This window comes from Anguilla rostrata, chromosome 3 (genome assembly GCF_018555375.3).
Source record: "Anguilla rostrata isolate EN2019 chromosome 3, ASM1855537v3, whole genome shotgun sequence".
NCBI classification, from domain to species: Eukaryota; Metazoa; Chordata; class Actinopteri; order Anguilliformes; family Anguillidae; genus Anguilla; species Anguilla rostrata.
Window position 1 is genome coordinate 6,981,276 of NC_057935.1, and position 19,520 is coordinate 7,000,795.

The 19,520-nt window shown below is 46.9% G+C and overlaps 1 protein-coding gene across 1 annotated transcript in view; it reads right to left on the reverse strand.

Annotated features, from left to right (window-relative positions):
• nrxn2b (neurexin 2b) overlaps window positions 1-19,520 on the reverse strand; it is a 655,074-nt gene that overhangs the window by 428,802 nt on the left and 206,752 nt on the right. Inside the window, exon 7 of the mRNA XM_064325221.1 lies at window positions 16,183-16,200. Coding sequence (XP_064181291.1) covers window positions 16,183-16,200 — 18 coding nt within the window. The remainder of the gene's footprint in view (window positions 1-16,182; window positions 16,201-19,520) is intronic.

Sequence of the window (19,520 nt, forward strand, 5' to 3'; positions counted from 1 at the left end):
AATGGTATCTGTGAGTTGTGGTAAGCCTGTAGTTCGCTGGAGACCCTAATGGAAATGTATTGAGACTGAAACATATTAATATATAGAGATATTTCCAAAGCAGAACCCAGCATTAAGTTCCTACCAAGCCACCGCAGACATTAAGTGTCTGTGGTGGCTAGGTAGGTACCCTCACACAATTTGAAGCAAATTGTATACTGCCCCCTGGTGGTCGGAAGACTCTCGTGTACGCCACGCTGCAGCCGTGTGCATTGCGTTTCATCGCATCGTCGTCGCTAGCATAAGCGTCACCGTCTTCATCAGCGCGCGGCTCGCTGCGGGTGTCAGGACCCCTGGGACACACTGAAACACTAAAAGCTCCGCGGTGCCTGGTGATGTCAGCCAGAGAGAGAAGGTTTTAGCTCCTCCCTCACAAGGCGGGGGGGGGGCGTTCGTCGCTGCTGCTCTTCGGCCGGGGGAACAAAAAGGCTCGCCGGCTTTATAGCGCCACAAACAAGGCCGCTGGGAGAAACCGAAGTCCCTCCTGACGCCCTGACGCTCACAAATAAATCCTCTGCCTCTCACCCCGGCGACCGCCTCGACCGTAAAACAAACAAATCAGGGGGGGGGGGGGTGCCGACAGCGCCCGTCACATTTAAACGCAATCCCTCCCCCCCTTCCTGTTCGTTGGTCTGTTCTCACCACCTGATCACGCTGAAAACCAATCCCCAACCTGCCGCCTCCCCCATCCCGCACCCTGACAGAGCCTGAACACCAGAGAGCGCGGGCACACGGGCAAGGTGCTGGGTTATTTCTTCACACCTGCCACACACACCGTCCGGCCCACTAAAATAACAGACGCCAGCCATCAGTTATCTCGCTTTCTCGGACCCCCTGTGAAGTCCCTTCAATAAACATCGCACTCGCCTTGCCCCCCCCTCCCCCCCCCCGCCCCTCAGACAGGCCACCAATGGAGCGCTGTCCACACTTCACACGTCCAGTAACAGCGGATTTAATTCTAGAGGCGGGGCAGGAGGCGGAGCTAGTTACATCATTAGCGTAGGTGCGCTTCACGTACCGAACCGTTACTCTGTCTTTCTTTCCGTTGCAGAATGGCACGTTTAGCACTGACCTCAAGCCCCCAAAGGTCTGTGTGTGTATGTCCCTCAACAGAGTGATGCCCTTTCCTGCTGCTCGTAACGCATAGCAACCCACTGGTATGCAACACCCATATCTGCCAAATTGCAACGACACAAGTGTTTGGAATGGCCAATCGGATTCATCAGTGCCCACTGCCGCAATCTCTGCTATTGACTGGGAGAGCGTAGACACATCCCATTACAGCCAACAGGCAATTACTGTACATCTGCAGCAAGACAGACAGCTGTTTGTGTGTATGTGTGTTTGTCTGTATGCATGCTTGTGTGTGTGTGCGTGTGTGTCTGTGCCTTGCTTTGTTCCACTTTATAACCACCGATGAAATGAGTAACCTGATAAAATACAATCCGGCAGACCAGATGACATCATAAAAGACTGCTCCTGTCCATGTCTAAGTACCGTACCTCTTTAAAACACACACACACACACACACCCCTAAGACTCCACTGTATTGCTAGGTTTTATTTTTACACAGTAGTTCACAGAAGCAGCATTCCTGCAAGTTCCTAATGGCCACTGATGACAGGACAAGTATGCACTCAGTAACTCAATAAAAGAAAAACTGCATTGTGTGCCAGTCTTAAAAAGTGATGTCAGACAAACTTGGCCAACAATGTCCTTGCAGAACACAATAAATAAATAACCAAACATTTCTCTTCCATTCACATGCAATAGGCCTTGTTCAATTTGAAATGTGACCATGGTATTACCTCACCCGTTTTCCTCAGACCTAGCCATTCATTTTTGTCCCTGCAGGGGACGAGACTCTGGAGTTCATCTCACTATACATTCCTGCTATTCTGAAACCTACACTACAGCAGACATTTAATAAAAATAAAACAAAAAAGTAACATATTTCAGGAAATATTTTCACTGCATCATGTTTCTTTGGTATTCATGGCACTTGTATTATGCCAAAAAAGTCAAATACTGAAACTGGAAACATATCGACACTTCGGAAAGCCCTTGGCATCCTCATAGACTTTTAAATCGAAACCCAGAACATGTTATGTTGACGGCAAAAGTAAACATGTTGTATCGAGGTCAAAGGGAACAGTGTATCTTGCCAGATCTTAACATAGCCAAAATTGTGATGTAATATAAATGTAATTATATTACAAATGAAATATCGTTTTTTTGGGGGAACGACATACCTTTCCCCCATCTCGTATATGCTTGGCATCAGCATAAGACGCTGAAGGTCATTACTGAAGACTATGGGGATATGTAGGGCATACAAAACTTATGGCAAAGGACTCGTTCTGCGTTGGTATAGTAACACCGAATGCTTCTGCACAAGCACCAATATATGAGGAGTTGGGAATGAGACCCAAGACCCAAGTGCTACAACCTTGGTGGAACTGCTAAGCAACCACAAAAGAAGACAATCCTAGCTGGGACCACAGAAGAAGAAGATCACAAGGGCCTAGCTGGGGTGCGTGAATCTGACGAGGGCTTTCAATTGTAGTGGAGCTGTTCCTTTGACTGACCCATCGCCCAATGGCAGAGCGCGGGGTGCAATCGGTAACTAATGGATAGAAATGAGGAGAGTTGAGTAGAGCGTATCACATAGCACAGCAAGACGACGAAACCCCTTCGTTTCCACAGGTAGTGGCATGGTGATGAATCGAACCCCCGGCTGCACAGGGAGATTTGCATAACGGTTGTGGGTTGGCTGCAGTATGGACTATGCCACACCATTCTCTGTAAAAAAAAAAAATGGTACGCCACTTGCTCTTACAAAAAAAAAAAAGTTATGTTTCCTTCATTATTGGAAACATGACCCTGTTTCAGTGACCCTGGCTGTCAGCAAATGATGAAACACCATGTTTTTAATAATAACACACTCATATTTTATTTCTGGCTAATGTCATACCTTTCCTTTTGCCAACACGCTGACTCTTTTTTAAGGTACCACTCCGGGTACGGCATTCCAATATTTTGCTTTACAAGCACTTACTATCGCAACACCCCCCACCCCCACTGCCCCCCACCCCCCCACCCCACAACCTAAACCTCACAAGATATTCCATGTATTAGCAGACCCTGTATTACCATGCTATAACAGTACCTGTCACCTTATAGCAATGCTACGAAGGTGTTATAACAATGACGTAATAGTGCACTATTGCACAACGGCTATACCTCCCGCACCCCACATGCAAACCATATCACTGGCGAGCCCATCCGACCGGAATCGGCTGAGAATAATCTGGGGACGCGAGGCGGTTCAGTTATGACGAAGCGCTCACAGATGCGAGGAAAGCGCTCACAGATGCGCTTTGAATGAACTAACAGAAGAAGAAAAAAATACATTTGGCAGTTTTTAAATGTCAAGAGCGTTGAGTCAGAAAGACAGACGCGCAAGTGGCATTGCCTTTCTTTTTCTTTTTTCTATTTTTTGGAGTGATCCAACGTCTGTGACGGGAGAAGCAGTTACCCACCGTTGGCAGTTGAATGGGAGCAAGTCAACCGTCCGTACGTGAACGTTGTTAGCGACTGAATTGTCACTGATAAATCTGCTTTGAAAAAGCCGTCGTTGGCTCTGAACAGACTGAGAAAAAGAGGAATTTTGAACATATTTTTTAAGAAGAAATCCCTGAAAAAAGGGTTTTAATGGACGCAGGGTAGTTATCGAACATCCTTGTGAGGGTCATTTACTCGGTGTTAACTCATTATGTGCAGTTAAACAGTCATCATTTCCCCAATTTTCAAAGGTTTGCCTTTTTACAAAGAGCATAGGAAGAAAGCCATGTGTCTTAAAATTACATAAAATAGCACGTAATGATAACCAGCCGTTTATTCAGAACCGAACAAATGGATTGATCTGACTGTAACTATATGTAACTGCCCTCTCATCCCCGTCAACAGCATGCTAGTTTACTCCTGCAATAATTTAGCCTCATTCGGTTAAATAGCCTCACCCTCAAAAGAGCACCAAACTGCCGTGATCAGTGAGTCTGTCGTACGCCCGTACGTGTGTAAAGCTGAGGCTCCTGCAGCCGGTTTATCATCAATGTTAATATGAATATTAATACGATTTCTAAGTGGAAGAACCTGAATCAGCCTCTTCTCGTTTGGCCTGATTAGATTTTTTTGAAAATCGTGTGTCTCCTAACGCCACCTAATTCTCTCAGTCTGGCCGGATCCTCCAATTTTCTCCCAGCTGCAGGAACAACACCCCCCCCCCCCCCCCCCCCCCCTCCCCTTTTCTTTAGCGGCTGCCCGGGCGACAGCATGATTAATCGCTCTTATTGGATTTCTAATCGATCAACGATCGTTCGAGAGAATGAAAACGAAACAGAAAACAAGAAAAGATAAAATATAAATAACAGCAGCCAGCTGGTTTGGGTCCATGTTCCTATGGAGGCCCCTGACCCCGGAGCCTGCTACCACAACTGCAGCGCAATCGCTCTTTCTGTGTGTGTGTGTGTGTGTGTGAGAGAGAGAGAGAGAGAGAGTGTGTGTGTGTGTGTGTGTGTGTGAGAGAGAGAGAGAGGTGTGTGTGTGTGTGAGAGAGAGAGAGATGTGTGTGTGAGTGTGTGTGTGTGTGTGAGAGAGAGAGAGAGTGTGTGTGTGTGTGTGTGTGTGTTTGAGAGAGAGAGAGTGTGTGTGTGTGTGTGTGTGTGTATGTGTATGAGTGTGTGTATGTGTGTGTGTGTGTGTGAGAGAGAGAGAGAGAGAGAGAGAGAGAGAGTGTGTGTGTGTGTGTGTGCGCGCGTGTGTGTGTGCGTGTATGTGTATGAGTGTGTGTGTGTGTGTGTGTGTGTGTGTGCGCATATGTGTTTGAGTCTGTGTGTGTGTTCTCCAGCACTAGCAGCACATAGCTGTCACTCCCCCAGGCACAGTAAGATGAAGCGGCGTGTCTGTCGGCGTGTCTGATGTCACGGTGTGATGTCATCCCCTGCAGAGACCTGTCACACGTGCACCTGATGCGCCGCCGCGTCCAAACGAGGGCAGGAGCTGTGCCCCACTTTCTGCCCTTAATTAACACAGCGATGCCCGCCCCGCGTGAGAGCAGGAAGTGGAGCTCCTCCTCTGCGCTAATCTGTCTCAGCCCGCTGTTCTCGCGCACGGGACAAAAATTAAGGGTCGTCGTCATCGGCAACGGCGAACGCTTCACCGCGCCGAGCCCACCCCCCCCCCCCCAAGCTTCGGCCCCGGGGCCCGGAACTTGTCGGGGAATTAAGAGAAATCTCTGAACGTCTCGGCGGGGGATTTAAAGAGGACTCATCCTTAAAAACAGGGGGACGAGGACAGCCCCACCGGGGGAATGAGATCATGATGGGGTCCTTGGGATTTATTTCCGCGGACGCAAAATGACAGAGGCTTTTCTGCACCCCCCCCCCCCCCACAAGCTCTCCCCAGGAATGCAAAACTAACTGCTTGGGGACGACCACACAGAGAAATCCCTTCCTCTCTCACACATCACATTTCCAATACAAATATAAATATATACATTTTAAAGGCAATTCCATACACTGCGCGAATATTGTGCTCATTCGCTTTATATTATTTTTATTTTTCGAAAGCGCTTTGTGGACAGCGAGGTGAATCACGCTAAATGAATAAAGCTCGGAATCATAAATGGCGTTTTAATTCCTTGATCATAACGCAATAACGGTAATAACTGCAGAATGTACAACATGATTTACAATGATAATAAATGCGATGATGGTGTCTGGTAGGCAAGAGGGTGAAATCCAAGGGGATGTCAAGGACCCTTTTTTCCAAAATAAAAGCATTTATTTCCTGATTAACTGTTCTCTCCCTCCTCTCGCTCTCTCCCTCACTCCCTCATTTTCTGTCTACTGTATCTCGCTTGCATGTTCAGCGGTCCCCTTTTCTCTTTCTTTGCATCAGTCTCTTTCTCATCTTTCTGCTTTCCTCTCATCATCCTTTGTTCTTTTCCCAACTCCTTTTGTTTTACACTCTGTTCATTGCCCTTTATCGAGCTCTCTACACTTCCTCCAATATCTACATCCTATATTTCCTCTCCTCTCTTTCCATCTATCACACTCTTTCCTTTATCTACCCTCTCCCCTCCCTCTCCATCTCTTATTTTACGAGTCCTGCCTCCTTCCTTCCATATCTCTCTTTCTTTCTTCTTTTCTCTCATTCTCTGTCACCCTCCCCCTTTACTCGTGTTTCTCTCCCACACTTTTTCTTTCCCTACATCACCTGTTTCTCTCCATCCCTCTCTCTCTCTGTTTCTCTCCTGCTGTCTCTCTCTCTCTCTCTGTTTATCTCCCTTTCTGTCTCTCTCTGACTCTGTATCTTCCTCTCTTGGTTTCACAAATTCTCTCTCTGTTTCTCCGTCTCTCTCTCTCTCCTTCCCTTTTTCCATTCCTCTGTTTCTCTCTCTCTCCTTACATTTTTTCTTTTTCTCTACCTCTCCCGAGACCAGGGTGAGTTAAAAGCCTATGACATCACCGCTGCTATCGTGGAGGGTTTGTTGCCACATACTCCACAGTGGAGGGAGAGAGAGAGAGAGAGGGAGAGAGAGAGAGGGAGGAGGGAGGGAGAGAGAGAGAAAGAGAGAGGAAGGGAGGAGAGAGGAGAAGAGAGGAAGGAGGAGAAGAGAGAGAGAGAGAGGGAGGGAGGAGAGAGGAGAGAGAGAGAGAGAGGAGGGAGCGAGAGAAAGAGAGAGACAGGGAGGGAGGAGGAGAGAGAGAGGAGGAGGGAGAAAGCGAGACAGAGGAGGAGAGAGAGAGGAAGAGGAGAGAGAAGAGAGAGAGAGAGACAGGGAGGGAGAGAGAGGGAGGGGGCATCTGGCAGCTGCAGGAGAGTCGGCCATTTTGTTCCCCTGCCCCCTCCTCCCAGGCCACCCCGCTGACACACACACACACACACACACACACACACGCAGCGCTGAAAACGAGCCACACTGCCCGTGAAAAAAAAAAAAGATTCTCCGACCACTTCAAATGGAATCTGGCGGTTGGTGTCTAATTAAGGCGGAGCCTGGGTCCCACATTTCGCGCGGGATCCAGCCAATCAATAAGCCTTTCACAGCAACGCTGAAGAACAGGCAAAAATAACTAAGCACCTGGAGGCAGCCGTTAGAGGGGGGCTCGTTAATCTGGGGGGCCGAGGGGCCGCTGAGCTCGTTTTGACTAATTTTGGGTTTTTCACACAGCGCTCAACGTAATCGCACGCGAGCGCCAGAGTGCTGCACCTGAGCCGCCGTGCTCACAGGACACGCCTCTTAAATAACCGAGAGGCGTCTCCAAAATGTGCCGTGCTTCCCCATCTACATCCGACCGCTGAAAATATTATCTTTGTGCAATGCAACTCCCCCACTGCACGCAGGTTTCTGCTATTTAAGAAAAGGTTAAATTATATTCATTATGCCGAGAGTTTTTTTTTTTGCTTTTTGGAGATTTTTCTAGTCAATTAGAATGTCTTTGTGAATTTTCTTATGTATTAACGTCAGTCTGGGAAATCTTAATTGCGATCATCTCCTGACCTTTATTTTTTGTGAAAAAGAGTTATCCAAAAAAAAAATCGGCTCTCTTAGACTGAATGTAAAACTCTTGGGGATAAGAAAACAGACTCTGGGTCTCACTGGCTGTAATCTCTGGCACCGCGCAGTTCCGTATGTAATTATAGCCATATCATAAATTATACAAGAACGGCTTCAGGTAGTTCAGTCATTACAAGCGAGATTTCCCCGCGCTCTGAAAGCATCAGCGAAGGCGTTTCTAGTCATCCCGTATATTTTAAACACGATTAAGGCCCGCGGGTTTTTAAAACCCGCTCCGCTGCCGTACGGGAACGGAGCTCGGCGATTCGCTCGCACCGCGGCGGCGTCCGAACAGATGGCAGGGATGCGGCGCGAGGCTCCGGAAACGAAATATTTTAAGAGAAAAAAAAAAAAAAGACAACGGCGCACAGCAGGCAATCCATCACTTAGCGCTCCTCGAACGGGACGCGGAGGTGAGCGGCGGCAGCCACTCGATGGCGCAGGTAAACAGATGCGCTCCCGACACCGCCCGCCCGAAAGCCCCCCAATGTCAGAGGAAAGGCGTCGTCCTTTGCCGAACCTGCATTTAATTGCCGGGAGTTAGCATGCTCCCCACGGGCCAGACGGAATGTTAAATGCCTCCAGCGCTAATTATCCCAGGGATCTCATTACCTCTCCGATATTCAAATACGACGCCGGGTTGTTCCATTATCGCAATCACCGTTATCCGGGGGGGTGGGGGTGCCGGGGGGGGGGGGGGGTGCGGGAGGCCATTTTGCTATTATTTCAGAAAAGCACAATCAAATTTAAAATGTCAGCGAGAGCAACGTTTGTGTTTCAGCAACGCATCTCATTCCCTGCTCCTGGTAATAAATGCGTCTCTAGGATCCTTCTTTTTTTCTTTTTTTTTTTTACACAAAAGGCTGGATTTAACCACGTGAACCTGAGGACGTGTCAACAAATGCGAAGGAATGGGAAGGCTAATTGATTTCAGAGCGACTTAATCACTCAATTGTGCTCAGTTTGTCATGGGTGCTAAACCTGAAGACCAAACCCATAATTCAAGATGGGAAAATGAGAAACTGCATTTGCTTCATTTATGACGGCCATTTTGGCTCCTGCAGCTGGCTCTCGGTAGAGCTTAACATTCCGTTACCAGAACCTCACCGATAACCAGGCGGCCGCCGCACTCATCGAGCCCCGATATGTCACGTAGACCGTTACGTTAATTCACTTTGCAATATATCACCTGAGCATTTCTGACATGAAAAAATGTGTCTAATGGAGTAGAAATATTACACAGAAAGGACACCGGTCCAGTTAAATCCTTCAGCAAGCCGTAATGCATGTCCTCATTCAGAACAGCCCGTAGAAATATGCCAGTGTAAAGCATTCTGTGTGCGTCAGTGTGTGCGTGTGTGTGTGTGTGTGTGTGTGTGTGTGCGCGTGTGTGCGTGTGTGTGGTTAAGAACTGTCTGTAGTCTTCATCTACCCTGGGGTTTGCATACACAAACAGAGCTAAAACTGAATCCTCTTAGAGAGAGAAGGGGAGGGGGGGAGAGAGAGAGAGAGAGAGAGAGATGCAAAAGGAGGAAGGGGAGAAGAGTCATAGTGTAAAGAAAAAGAGAGAGGTGAGAGAAAGAGAGAAAAAGAGGAAGAAAGAAAGAAAGAAAGAAAGAAAAGATAAGACAGATGATGAGCACAAGGAAGACAGAGGAGGCAGAGAGAACGGACTCACAGGTGTCTGCCCCATTTTGCCACCTTAACCTGAGTATAATTCCAACCTTCCGGATGCAGTTAAGGGATCAAGTCATCCTCATTACCTTCATCAGCCTGCCCCGCAGAACATCCAGAATGTTCTTTCACTGCCACCACCTCTGAGAAAACAAAAACACATCCTGGGAAAGGGACGCGTGGTAATGAAGCAATCCATAACCTCCTTTCCAGGGATCCTACTTCCACATTACAGATCTCATTTAGACTTCTGCACTTTCCCAAGAGATTCTCATAATTCTCTAAATTTCCGGAAATTAATTTTGAGTGTGTCTGTATTGTTTTTTTTTTTTTCAATTCCCTCCTGTGACTGCACTATTGTAAATATCTCCTATAGTGACCATTTTGGTTGACAGACGTGCTGCTACTTGAAGATGGAAACAGCGACCTGTGCACTTATACGTGTACATTCTTGCCCTAGAATGCCATTAGCCTGTTCTTCTATACAAACACGACTGCCAAAATAAAAGATAAAAGGTGCAATTTGAGGGAGTGCATCTCTGATTCATATCATAACAATACACATGTGGATTTGATCTCTCAGTATACATACTCTCACACCCAGTAAAGCAAAGCGTTTATACACCATGACTCACACAGCCCGCTGTTTTCCTATTTATGCAGCTGGAGCGATTCAGGTTAAGTATCCTGCTCAAGGGTGCAACAGCATTGCCCCCTCAGGGAATCAAACCTGCAACCTCAACCTATATTGCAAGCCCATTTCTCTTAACCATCATACCACACCGCTATCCAAAGAGGCTAGAAATTTGATTGACGGATGCTCTGTTTGCTTCCTGCTAGTGAACAGTAAGCAATTCCCACAGCAGAGTAACTGTGGATGATATCTACTTAACACCTCACCACTTTTGGAGGAATTGTTTCCCTCTTTTCTATTGGCTGGCGTGGAGTTCACTACTTACTTCATCATATCCCCAATGCCCAGCCCATGTTTTCTGATATTCATAATGCATACGCAGCACATTCGATGATAGAAACTACAGTGTGACATTACGCCCGTGTAAAAAAAAAAAAAATTCATTTCACGCTGTTACAAGCTCGACAGCCCCCATCGAAAGCATCCATCTCACAATTTTAAGTTTGCCCATTTGTATTTGTAATGAGGACGCAGTTGCAGATGATGAATGCTCAGTATGCTGGTTATGTAGTGTATGGCAATAAGCACGATTAAGATATAGTGCCTGTCTTGTGGCCTTTTGACATTAATCGTCCCAGTTTTATGCCAAACGGCAGGTCTCCAAAAAAAATCTGCTCTCTCTCTCTCTCTCTCTCTCTCTCTCTCACACACACACACACACACACACACACAAATGCACACGCAAATGCAAACACACACACACACACAAATGCAAATGAACATGCAAATGCAAGCACAAACACACACACACACACACGTTTATCAGACATAGGCAGATCTTGGGCACTAATGGGCACTAATTATCATAGAACACACTGTCAAGACCCAGCAACATAATGGCAAAGTGAAATGCCAATACATTTAAACCCGTCAATAAAGAGGAAAGCTCTGCATGGCTACACGTGTGAAATTCTAGGGGACAGGCGATTTGAACATTTAACACCCAAACCTTCCCTCACCGAGCGGAATGCATTATCACAGTTTTTTTTCAGCCTAGGAGGGGGGGGGGGGGGCGGGGGTGGATTAAAGCAAAATCAAATCCTGCATGTGCCCGGTATTGTAATTATATTTTTTGAAAAAGTACGAATTTGCTGGCGTTTTTTTTCTTCTTCTTCCCACTTACCTGTAGGGCTGTACCTGTTCCTGGCTTCTCAGAGACAAATGCCACATTAATATTCACACTTTTTCCGGCAAATTCTACTTTCACTTCGGCTGAGCACGAGCAGCGTGCCGCCGTTCTCCCGCAAAGTTTTTTTCATCTTTAAAGTTTGTGTGCAAATGCTGAGAATAACTCAAACTGCGCATTCCTTTCCATTACATTACAACAGCTGCTTGCATCAATGCCATCCTGTGCCAGGGACGACCAACATTGGACGTGTTTAAAAAATGATTAATGTACACACAAAAATACTTATTTTTGTGATTCTGGCATTATGCTTGAGGGGGCAAGACCAGTGTCACATCCAGAATTTCAACATTATACTGTACCTCCTTGTCAGAAATGAACATCCCGCTGGCTTTCACACAGAGACTGTGTGACATGCACACACACAAACACACAGACATATACACACAACACACGCACACACACATATACACATACACACAGACACACATACGCACATATACACACACACAAAAACACACACGCACATACACATATTCACATACACACAGACACACACACGAACACTTCACATACTCAAACAACACGCATTCCCACTTACAAACCCAACAAACACGCACACGCACACACACACGCACACGCACACACACACAGACACACACACGAACACATTCACACATACATGCAAACACAAACACACGCATTCTCATCCACCGACACGCGCCCACACACACACATCCACACACCCACAACCACAACCACACACACACATTCACACACACGCACACACACACACGCACACGCACACACACACACACACACACAAACACGCACACACACACACACACAAGCGCGCACCACACGGCTGCATGATCTCTTTGATCTCTGCACAGGCTCTGATAAGTACACGGGGCCAAGCAGAAAGCCGGGGAGATTACAGCGCGATCCATCGCGGGAGCAAACAGAGCAGCGAGACAAATGAACAGCACTGTGAGAACCGCCGAGGACAAACAGGTGAAAACGGACTCGGCAAACGGGAAAATATCAGCGGGGATCGGAGTTCTGGCCGTAAACAGAAGACGAAATGGATTTGGGTCCCTTTAGCAGGCTAAATTACCGAGGAAATGCATTATTTCACCCCGCCCCCCCTCCTCCATTTTAGTCGTAAGTTAGGCCACGTAAATTAGAGAACTGGAAAAAAAAGTGAAAGATTTCCGCGTCACTCGGGGATGAAGCTGACGCTAACGCGCCCGCGCTTAAAAATTAAAAATGGAGTCGCGACGCAGGGGCGGAAACGAACTTCCGCGCTCCTCTCGTATTGAATCTGTGTTTTTTTGTTTTCGCTCAGTGGCGGTGTCCGGGATGAATAAAAAGCAGACGTTGCGCAGGTGGATGTGAGAAAAGCGTTTAGTTAGACTTTGGAGCGTCGCAGAAATTGCAGGGGCTGGCAGAATCAGAAAGCCTTTAGGGGGGCAAGGGGGGGGGGGGGGCAGGGGGGTACAGAAGAAGCCGTTTGATGAAAACAGCAAATTCACATTGCAAATGGATTTACATACATTTTAAACGGATGGGCGGGGTGGGCGCGCGGGGGGGGCGGTTGGGAGGGTGGGTGAGTGGGTGCCTGTATGGTCTGTGCTGGTGAGTGCAGCAAGTTGTCAATTGGAGGTGGGGGGAAAGGGGGGCGATGCGAAGAATGTCATTATTTGAGGGAAATGGACCCAGATTGCTCTGAGCGAGGTGCACATTAAACCCCTCCCTTCTTCTTCGCTGTGGCTCAAATCTGACATCAAGACGTTTTCCATCGAACCCCCCCCTCCTCCCCCGCCCATGCCCCCCATGCGGCATTTCACTGGCATGCTGATCCACAGCTCGTGTGCATTATCCCGTCAGCACATTTGCAAAAAAAAAAAACAACTGGGGGTGTGCTTAAATGAATATTAAAACGATGCTCTGTTTCGGTGATGGACGCACACGCGCGAATATGAGTGAAAACACACGCGCACAAACGCTGGTTCTTGTGCCTCTTCCATCTCGGACAAATGGCATTTTCTGGCAGGTCACTGAGGCAGACTTTTCTTTTGAAGATGAATTGCTTGGCTTTGGAAGTGGGGGGGGGGGGGGAGAGGGATGGGGGGGGGTGGCGGGTTGAAGGAGACAAACTTGACAGACTTAAGGAAGAAGGAAAGTTCAGCAATGTGGCTGACCTAAGCACGCACTGCTAAATGAACGAATCAATAAATAGATAGCTGAATAGATAAATGAATAAATAAATAAATAAACAAATGGATGTAGTATCAAGATAGATGATCTGACTGTAACGTCCACTCCATCCTTTATCGAAACCACATATTCCTGGTGAAGCCAGCCTGGGGGGGGGGGGCATCTGTACCGTATCCCAGCATGCATTGGGTGACCGACTGGTAGACTGGTATCTCTGGTCAGGTCAGTAAACCATTCCAGGTCTCTCACACCTTTGGACTGTGCGATGAAACTCATGAGGTCACAGGGAGAATTTACTGTGAGGTGACAGAACTACCTACTACACCAGCATTAAGCCAATCTGCGCTATTACACCAGGCCAGCCAGTGGAGGATGGGCGCCCCCTCAGGTTCCTCCTGAGATTTGCCACCATTTGAGTTTTTTCCTCCCACTGGGGAGTTATTTTGCCTCTCTTGCTTGTTTTTTGGGGGTTCAGGCCTGGGCGTTTGCCCAATTCTCTTTTTCCTGCTTTCTCTGCCCCTTTGTGACAGTGTCACTGCAAAGATGCTATAAAATTAAAATTGAAATGAACTGAATGATTCCAAACTGCATATGTGCATTCGAATAGCACAACACTACCCCCCTCCCAATTCAGTGCATTCAAAACAAAGACCCCCATCACAGGGAAGCACTTCCTGCCAGCTCAATATGTCTGAAAGCATCTGAATCATCAGACGATGCAATTCAGTTTTTACCCGCTATCTCTCTTATCAATAACGTCAGTAGCACCTGAACCCTGCCCAGAAGTGCAATGAAGCTCCCTAAAAAAAACGCTTATTGATTTCCTCAGCAGGCACTTCATGGTCACATGGCTTCCGGGGTCACACACCCTTCCGTCTCCCAGCAGGAGATGCACTAGGTTAAACACCTGCCTTGTGGGGACCGCATCGAGGACTTGTATCTGAAACCTTCTGATTCACTTCTAAGTCTATGAACAAGAGGATCCTTGAAGTTGCCCAGAGAAAAAAGAAAAAAAAAAACATTAAAATTCATGGGCAGAGGGTATAGTGAAATATCAATAATCTGATGATTACGCATCGCTGTAGCCCATAAAGAAACCGTTTTTCAAACGAGGCTGGCAGCCCTAGCCAGCATGCACCGCTTAAATCTGATGCCTTATGTGTGCTTAAATGGCCACACCTGGTCACACAGGAAGAACGCTGCCAAAAATACCTGAATCGCGTAGGATCCAGCAACACTCCCGCGGGAAATCCCCAGAGAACACACATGTTCTGTAGACCCTCCCACACACAGAAGGTTAGTAGTACAGTAGCATAGCGTATGGTATTATAGTACATAGGAGGTGAATAGTTGACCACAGAAAGCTGAATATGACAGAAATGACACCGCAAATAAAAATAAAAAAAACATTATAATAATTTATGGTCTCCTTCAGCATTAGTGCCCATTTCTGATCACACATTCCTGAAGACACATTTTATTTGAGACTTTTATTGCTCAGGAACGTCCCCTTGGTTCCTAGGGGTCTTCTCTTTTCCTTGGTTACGGTTTAGCATCAAAGATTCTCAGCAGAATGCAAGTTAGAACAGTTAGGATGGAGCCCATGAGCTCAATTCCCTTCTGCTAAAAACCCACAGCCTCACGCTGCTGCTACAAAAATCCCATCATCCTCCCAACCCGAACACGCACTCATCCCAAGAAAAAGATTGTTTTTGTGGGTAGAAAGCACAGCTTGGTTGGGTGCTGTGGGTACGCAGCTCAACATTGTGACACAGCTCCACAGCGCCCGTAGCGAGAAACTCTTTATTTTTTTGAGCTGTCACCGTGCCGACCGCTATCAACCACATTTACATTTCGCTCGAATGTTTTTCTTACCTCGGTGCCACTCATCCATCATTATCTCGCCGCGCAAAACTGACAGGAAGCAGCCGCCTCCCCCCCCCCCCGTGAAGTTATTGCTCTCTACTCCCGCCCCTCTCCCAACTCACGCCTGCGACTCTCCAATACGTCCTCAGTCACAGCGCCAGGAAGGACACCGCTATCAGTCCTTAAATACCAACGCCAGAGCCAAGAGGAGGAGGAGGCTGGCTGAGCCAGAGGCTCTTCTGGAGTGTACGGAACACAGAGGACGGGGTATTCTAGAAGATTCCGCCCGTCACAGAGGCTGGCTAAAATCCGAATTCCGGACGAGAGCAGACGCACGCTGACGCTCGGGTTCTACGACTGCAGGCCAGAACGCCTCCGCACCACTCTGAGGCTAGGCGCTCCGAACGGCTCGAGTTCCTTCTAGGCCAGGGGTCTAAAACTCCAGTCCCCAGAGGGCCGCAGTCCTCTGCCGGTTTTCGTGATTTCCTTTCAATCAGCAGCCAATCATGGCCTTGGGAACAAGGTGTGCAGCCAATTCTCCTGACTCCTTAGCCAATCAATGACTTAAACTAAGCATTTAAGTGCAGGAACACATCAAAAGCCAGCAGACACAGCGGCCCTCCAGGATTTGAGTTTGAGATCCCTGTCCTGGGCCTTCAGCTCGTGGGCCTACAGGCGTAACGGGGGTGGGGACAGGACGAGAGAGGAGCAGCCCCCGCTCCAGGCGCCGATGCTCTGAGGCTCCGACACTGGCTTCCTGTTTCCTGTTTCCTTTCATTTGCGGCACGGCTGGTTTAAAGAGGAGCGCGAGACTCCTGCCAAGGCTCGGCGCATGCAGCAGATTCCCTGTGATCGGAGAACTGTGCTGTTTGATAAAGGAACGCACAAAGCAAATCAAAGTAAAGGAAGGCCCAGCTCACGCGCTGGGCGACATCTTACCGGTTTGCGACGAATCACCTGCAGAGACAAAGAAAAGAGACAGACATTCAGGTTGTGGCTCTTATAATGATTTATGGCATAATCCAACAATGCTTCGCTTTAACCCCCTTCCCCCCCCCCCCCCCCACACACCATCACCACCACAACCCCGACAGACTCAAAAAATATCAGTTACCAATAACACAGAACAGAAAGCAGGCAGTTACATCACCCTTCCCCACATAATTGTACAGACAAGGAAAAAAAAAAAAAAAAAAAGCTCCAAGAAGCCACCCTCATCGCCCCCAGGGATATAACACCAACACAATATGGCTTCATCTGCTCTTCACACAGGAATGTAATTTGCGCGATTAACTCAATAACCAGCTGGGCCTGGTGGTCTCTCCCACAGCTGGAACAGCGACAGCATGTAACCTCGTGTTTCTATATGTTCCACCCCGGGGCAAGGAGATCTTAAAAGGGACGGCGCTCCAAATGAGTCACACACAAAATGTGTCCTCTGTCATTCTCGACAGATCAAAAGGTTCCCACAGTATGTATTGCTGCAGAGGTCTTTTTTGTGTATTTAAGTGTTTTAAATCATTTAAAATGGGAAATAGAAAGAAAAACTGACATTGAAAGAAATTTAAACCGCTTTAAAAAAAAATTGTGACTGCATTAAGTGAAGCATGAATGAGAGCAAAATAAATAAATAAATATATAAATAAATACATAAATAAATCATTTTTTTCTAAAACCGTGTGTAGAAAATACAAATCCTCAACTAGGTTTAGATTTTTTTTCATTACTGATCTGAGAAAAAGCCACAAATGCCTTAATCCTATGAGCTACAGAGAAGTTAATACATCTTTTTACAGAGAAGAAAAACGCTTTAATTCACAGACACAGATACTCATACACTCAAACACTCAAACACATAGCCATTCAGTTGAAATCGATGGTACTAAGGCCTTTGTTGGTTATGTGGGTCGTGAGTATGATGTTTACTGTGATGAGCATTATTGTCACTGATGCGGAATGTCCTTTTGTTGAAGACTAATAAAACGCACTTCAGCCCACAAGGCTAGCTGAAAATGTACGCCCATTGTATCACGAATAACACCGGTAGCATTAGTGAAAACACTGATGTCTGGCTCACATAATGACTGACAAAGAACGCGGGTCATTTCATTACTTACAGGCTCAATAACTTACTGTGCAATCAAGCTATTTCTGTATAATTGCTTTTCTCCATCACAAATGATTATTTCACGTGTTAACACCATAACAAGTACAGACTGGATATACAGTTTGACTCAAACTCAGAGCTTTTATACCATCTTTTTTATTATTATTTGGTTTCAGGCACAGGTTATTAAACTAGGCCTAAGACACGGCGTGCTGTATCTACGTACCAGAGGCAAACTGGAAATAAAGCACCAACGTAAACAGTGGAATACATCACAGTCCGTCTCAGCCCCCGTTTTAATAACCCGATACAGTGTAAGGTTCAGGGTTAATCAGCACTGACAGAACACATTTGATCCCTATTGGATTCAGATAAAATTGACTCGTAAATTTGAGTTAACAATAATGTTTAGGGCTGTGGAGGACCGCCACTGGCACGGAAATCTGGAGCAATCTGACAATACCCCCCCATCCCCCCACCTCCCCTGTGTCCTTGTAGCTCCGCTCGATATGAGAGGCCTCCTTGGCCTGAATGCATACTGAGTGAGCCGAAGAGGCATCCATGAATAAGCATATTTTAATGAGCAGCGGCAGCTTTGGTGCAGTGCGCGTCCTCTAATTACGGGCGGGGCCGGGGGGGGGGTGATTTTGGGTCGCGGCGGCAGCCCGGGCTGGATTCGGCGGTTTCCTGGGGCGGACGGTACGCACGTAGCTCCGCCCACAGGGGCCCGGAAAACGACAGGATTCATCTCTTTGTTGTTTTCATCAGATACCGTTTCTCTCACCTGCAGACTCCTCTGCTAGTGCCAGCTGCATATATTGCTAAGGGTATTGGGGGCCCATGCAAGTATATGAATGCACAACAGTGCACGCACACACACACACACACGCACACACGCACACACGCACACACACACACATGCACACACACACAAACTAGTTATCATGTGGTTCATACATTGTTCAATTACACAAACAGTGATTTTCACTGTGCTTTAAATCAGTGGGGAAATTCTATGATTACCTTTGCAAATTCAGAAGCAGTTCTTTTCACTTTATAGACGCAATATCCACCCTGAAACATTTTGGACTGTTCCTCATTACATACTGTAATTTTTAGCATACAATGTGAAGGGCTCGATTAAGAACCCAGTCAATTTTGGAGACACTGTGCTGGTTTGCTTCAACTCTTTTCTCTCTGGGACACAGTTCTGAGCGGTACTTGGTGAATTTATGTTCTCTACTGCCCCTTCTAACTGTGGCGTCCCCCAGGGATCTATGCTAGGGCCTGTTCTGAATATAACCTCACCTCCCTACATAGGTATCAGTGCTCTATGATCTTCTCACTAATATTAAATTTTAAACTGGATGTGCCAGTATTTCTAGCAGAATTCTGATGTGACTACAGTTCTGATTTTGGTACCAAGAAAGTGTCTAGATTCATTCTAATTGTTAAAAAAAAATATTTTCGGAAAATACTTGACAGTATTTTTAAAAAAATACATCAAATGTCATTTGTGCAAATATAATTACAGAAACAAGTTAAAAGAAATCTCTATTGCCATTTGCAGATGCTGAAAAAGACGTGTGCGCATTAATCTCGAGGAAAAAGACGACTGTAACGCTTTCTAATCACGTCTGCGGCGACATAGCTCAGGAGGTAAGATTGTCTGGCAGTCGGAGGGTTGCTGGTTCGATCCCCCACCCTGGGTGTGTCGAAGTGTCCCTGAGCAAGACACCTAACCCCTAATCGCTCCCAATGAGCTGATTGGCGCCTTGCATGGCAGCCTTTCACCGTTGGTGTGTGAGCGTGTGTGTGTGTGTGTGAATGGGTAAAGAAGAGGCATCAATTGCAAAGCACTTTGGATAAAAGCGCTATATAAATGCAGTCCATTTACGTCTAAACGGCCCTGCGTGTCTTGCCCCCGGCCACTCCATTACACTGCTGTTAACAAAGGAGAAACACACTCCAGCGAAAGGAAAGCACTGAGCTGGGGAAGTTTAGCCCAGGGTTCTCTCTCTCTCTCTCTTCTCTCTCTCTCTCTCTCTCTCTCTCTCTCTCGCTGGAGCCTGAAGCACTCCTTCATTCATTTACACGTCTGTGCATAAGCCATCCAGAGTAATATGAGTAAACGCTTATTTATTGGTGTAATTAATTGGTGGCGGTGGGG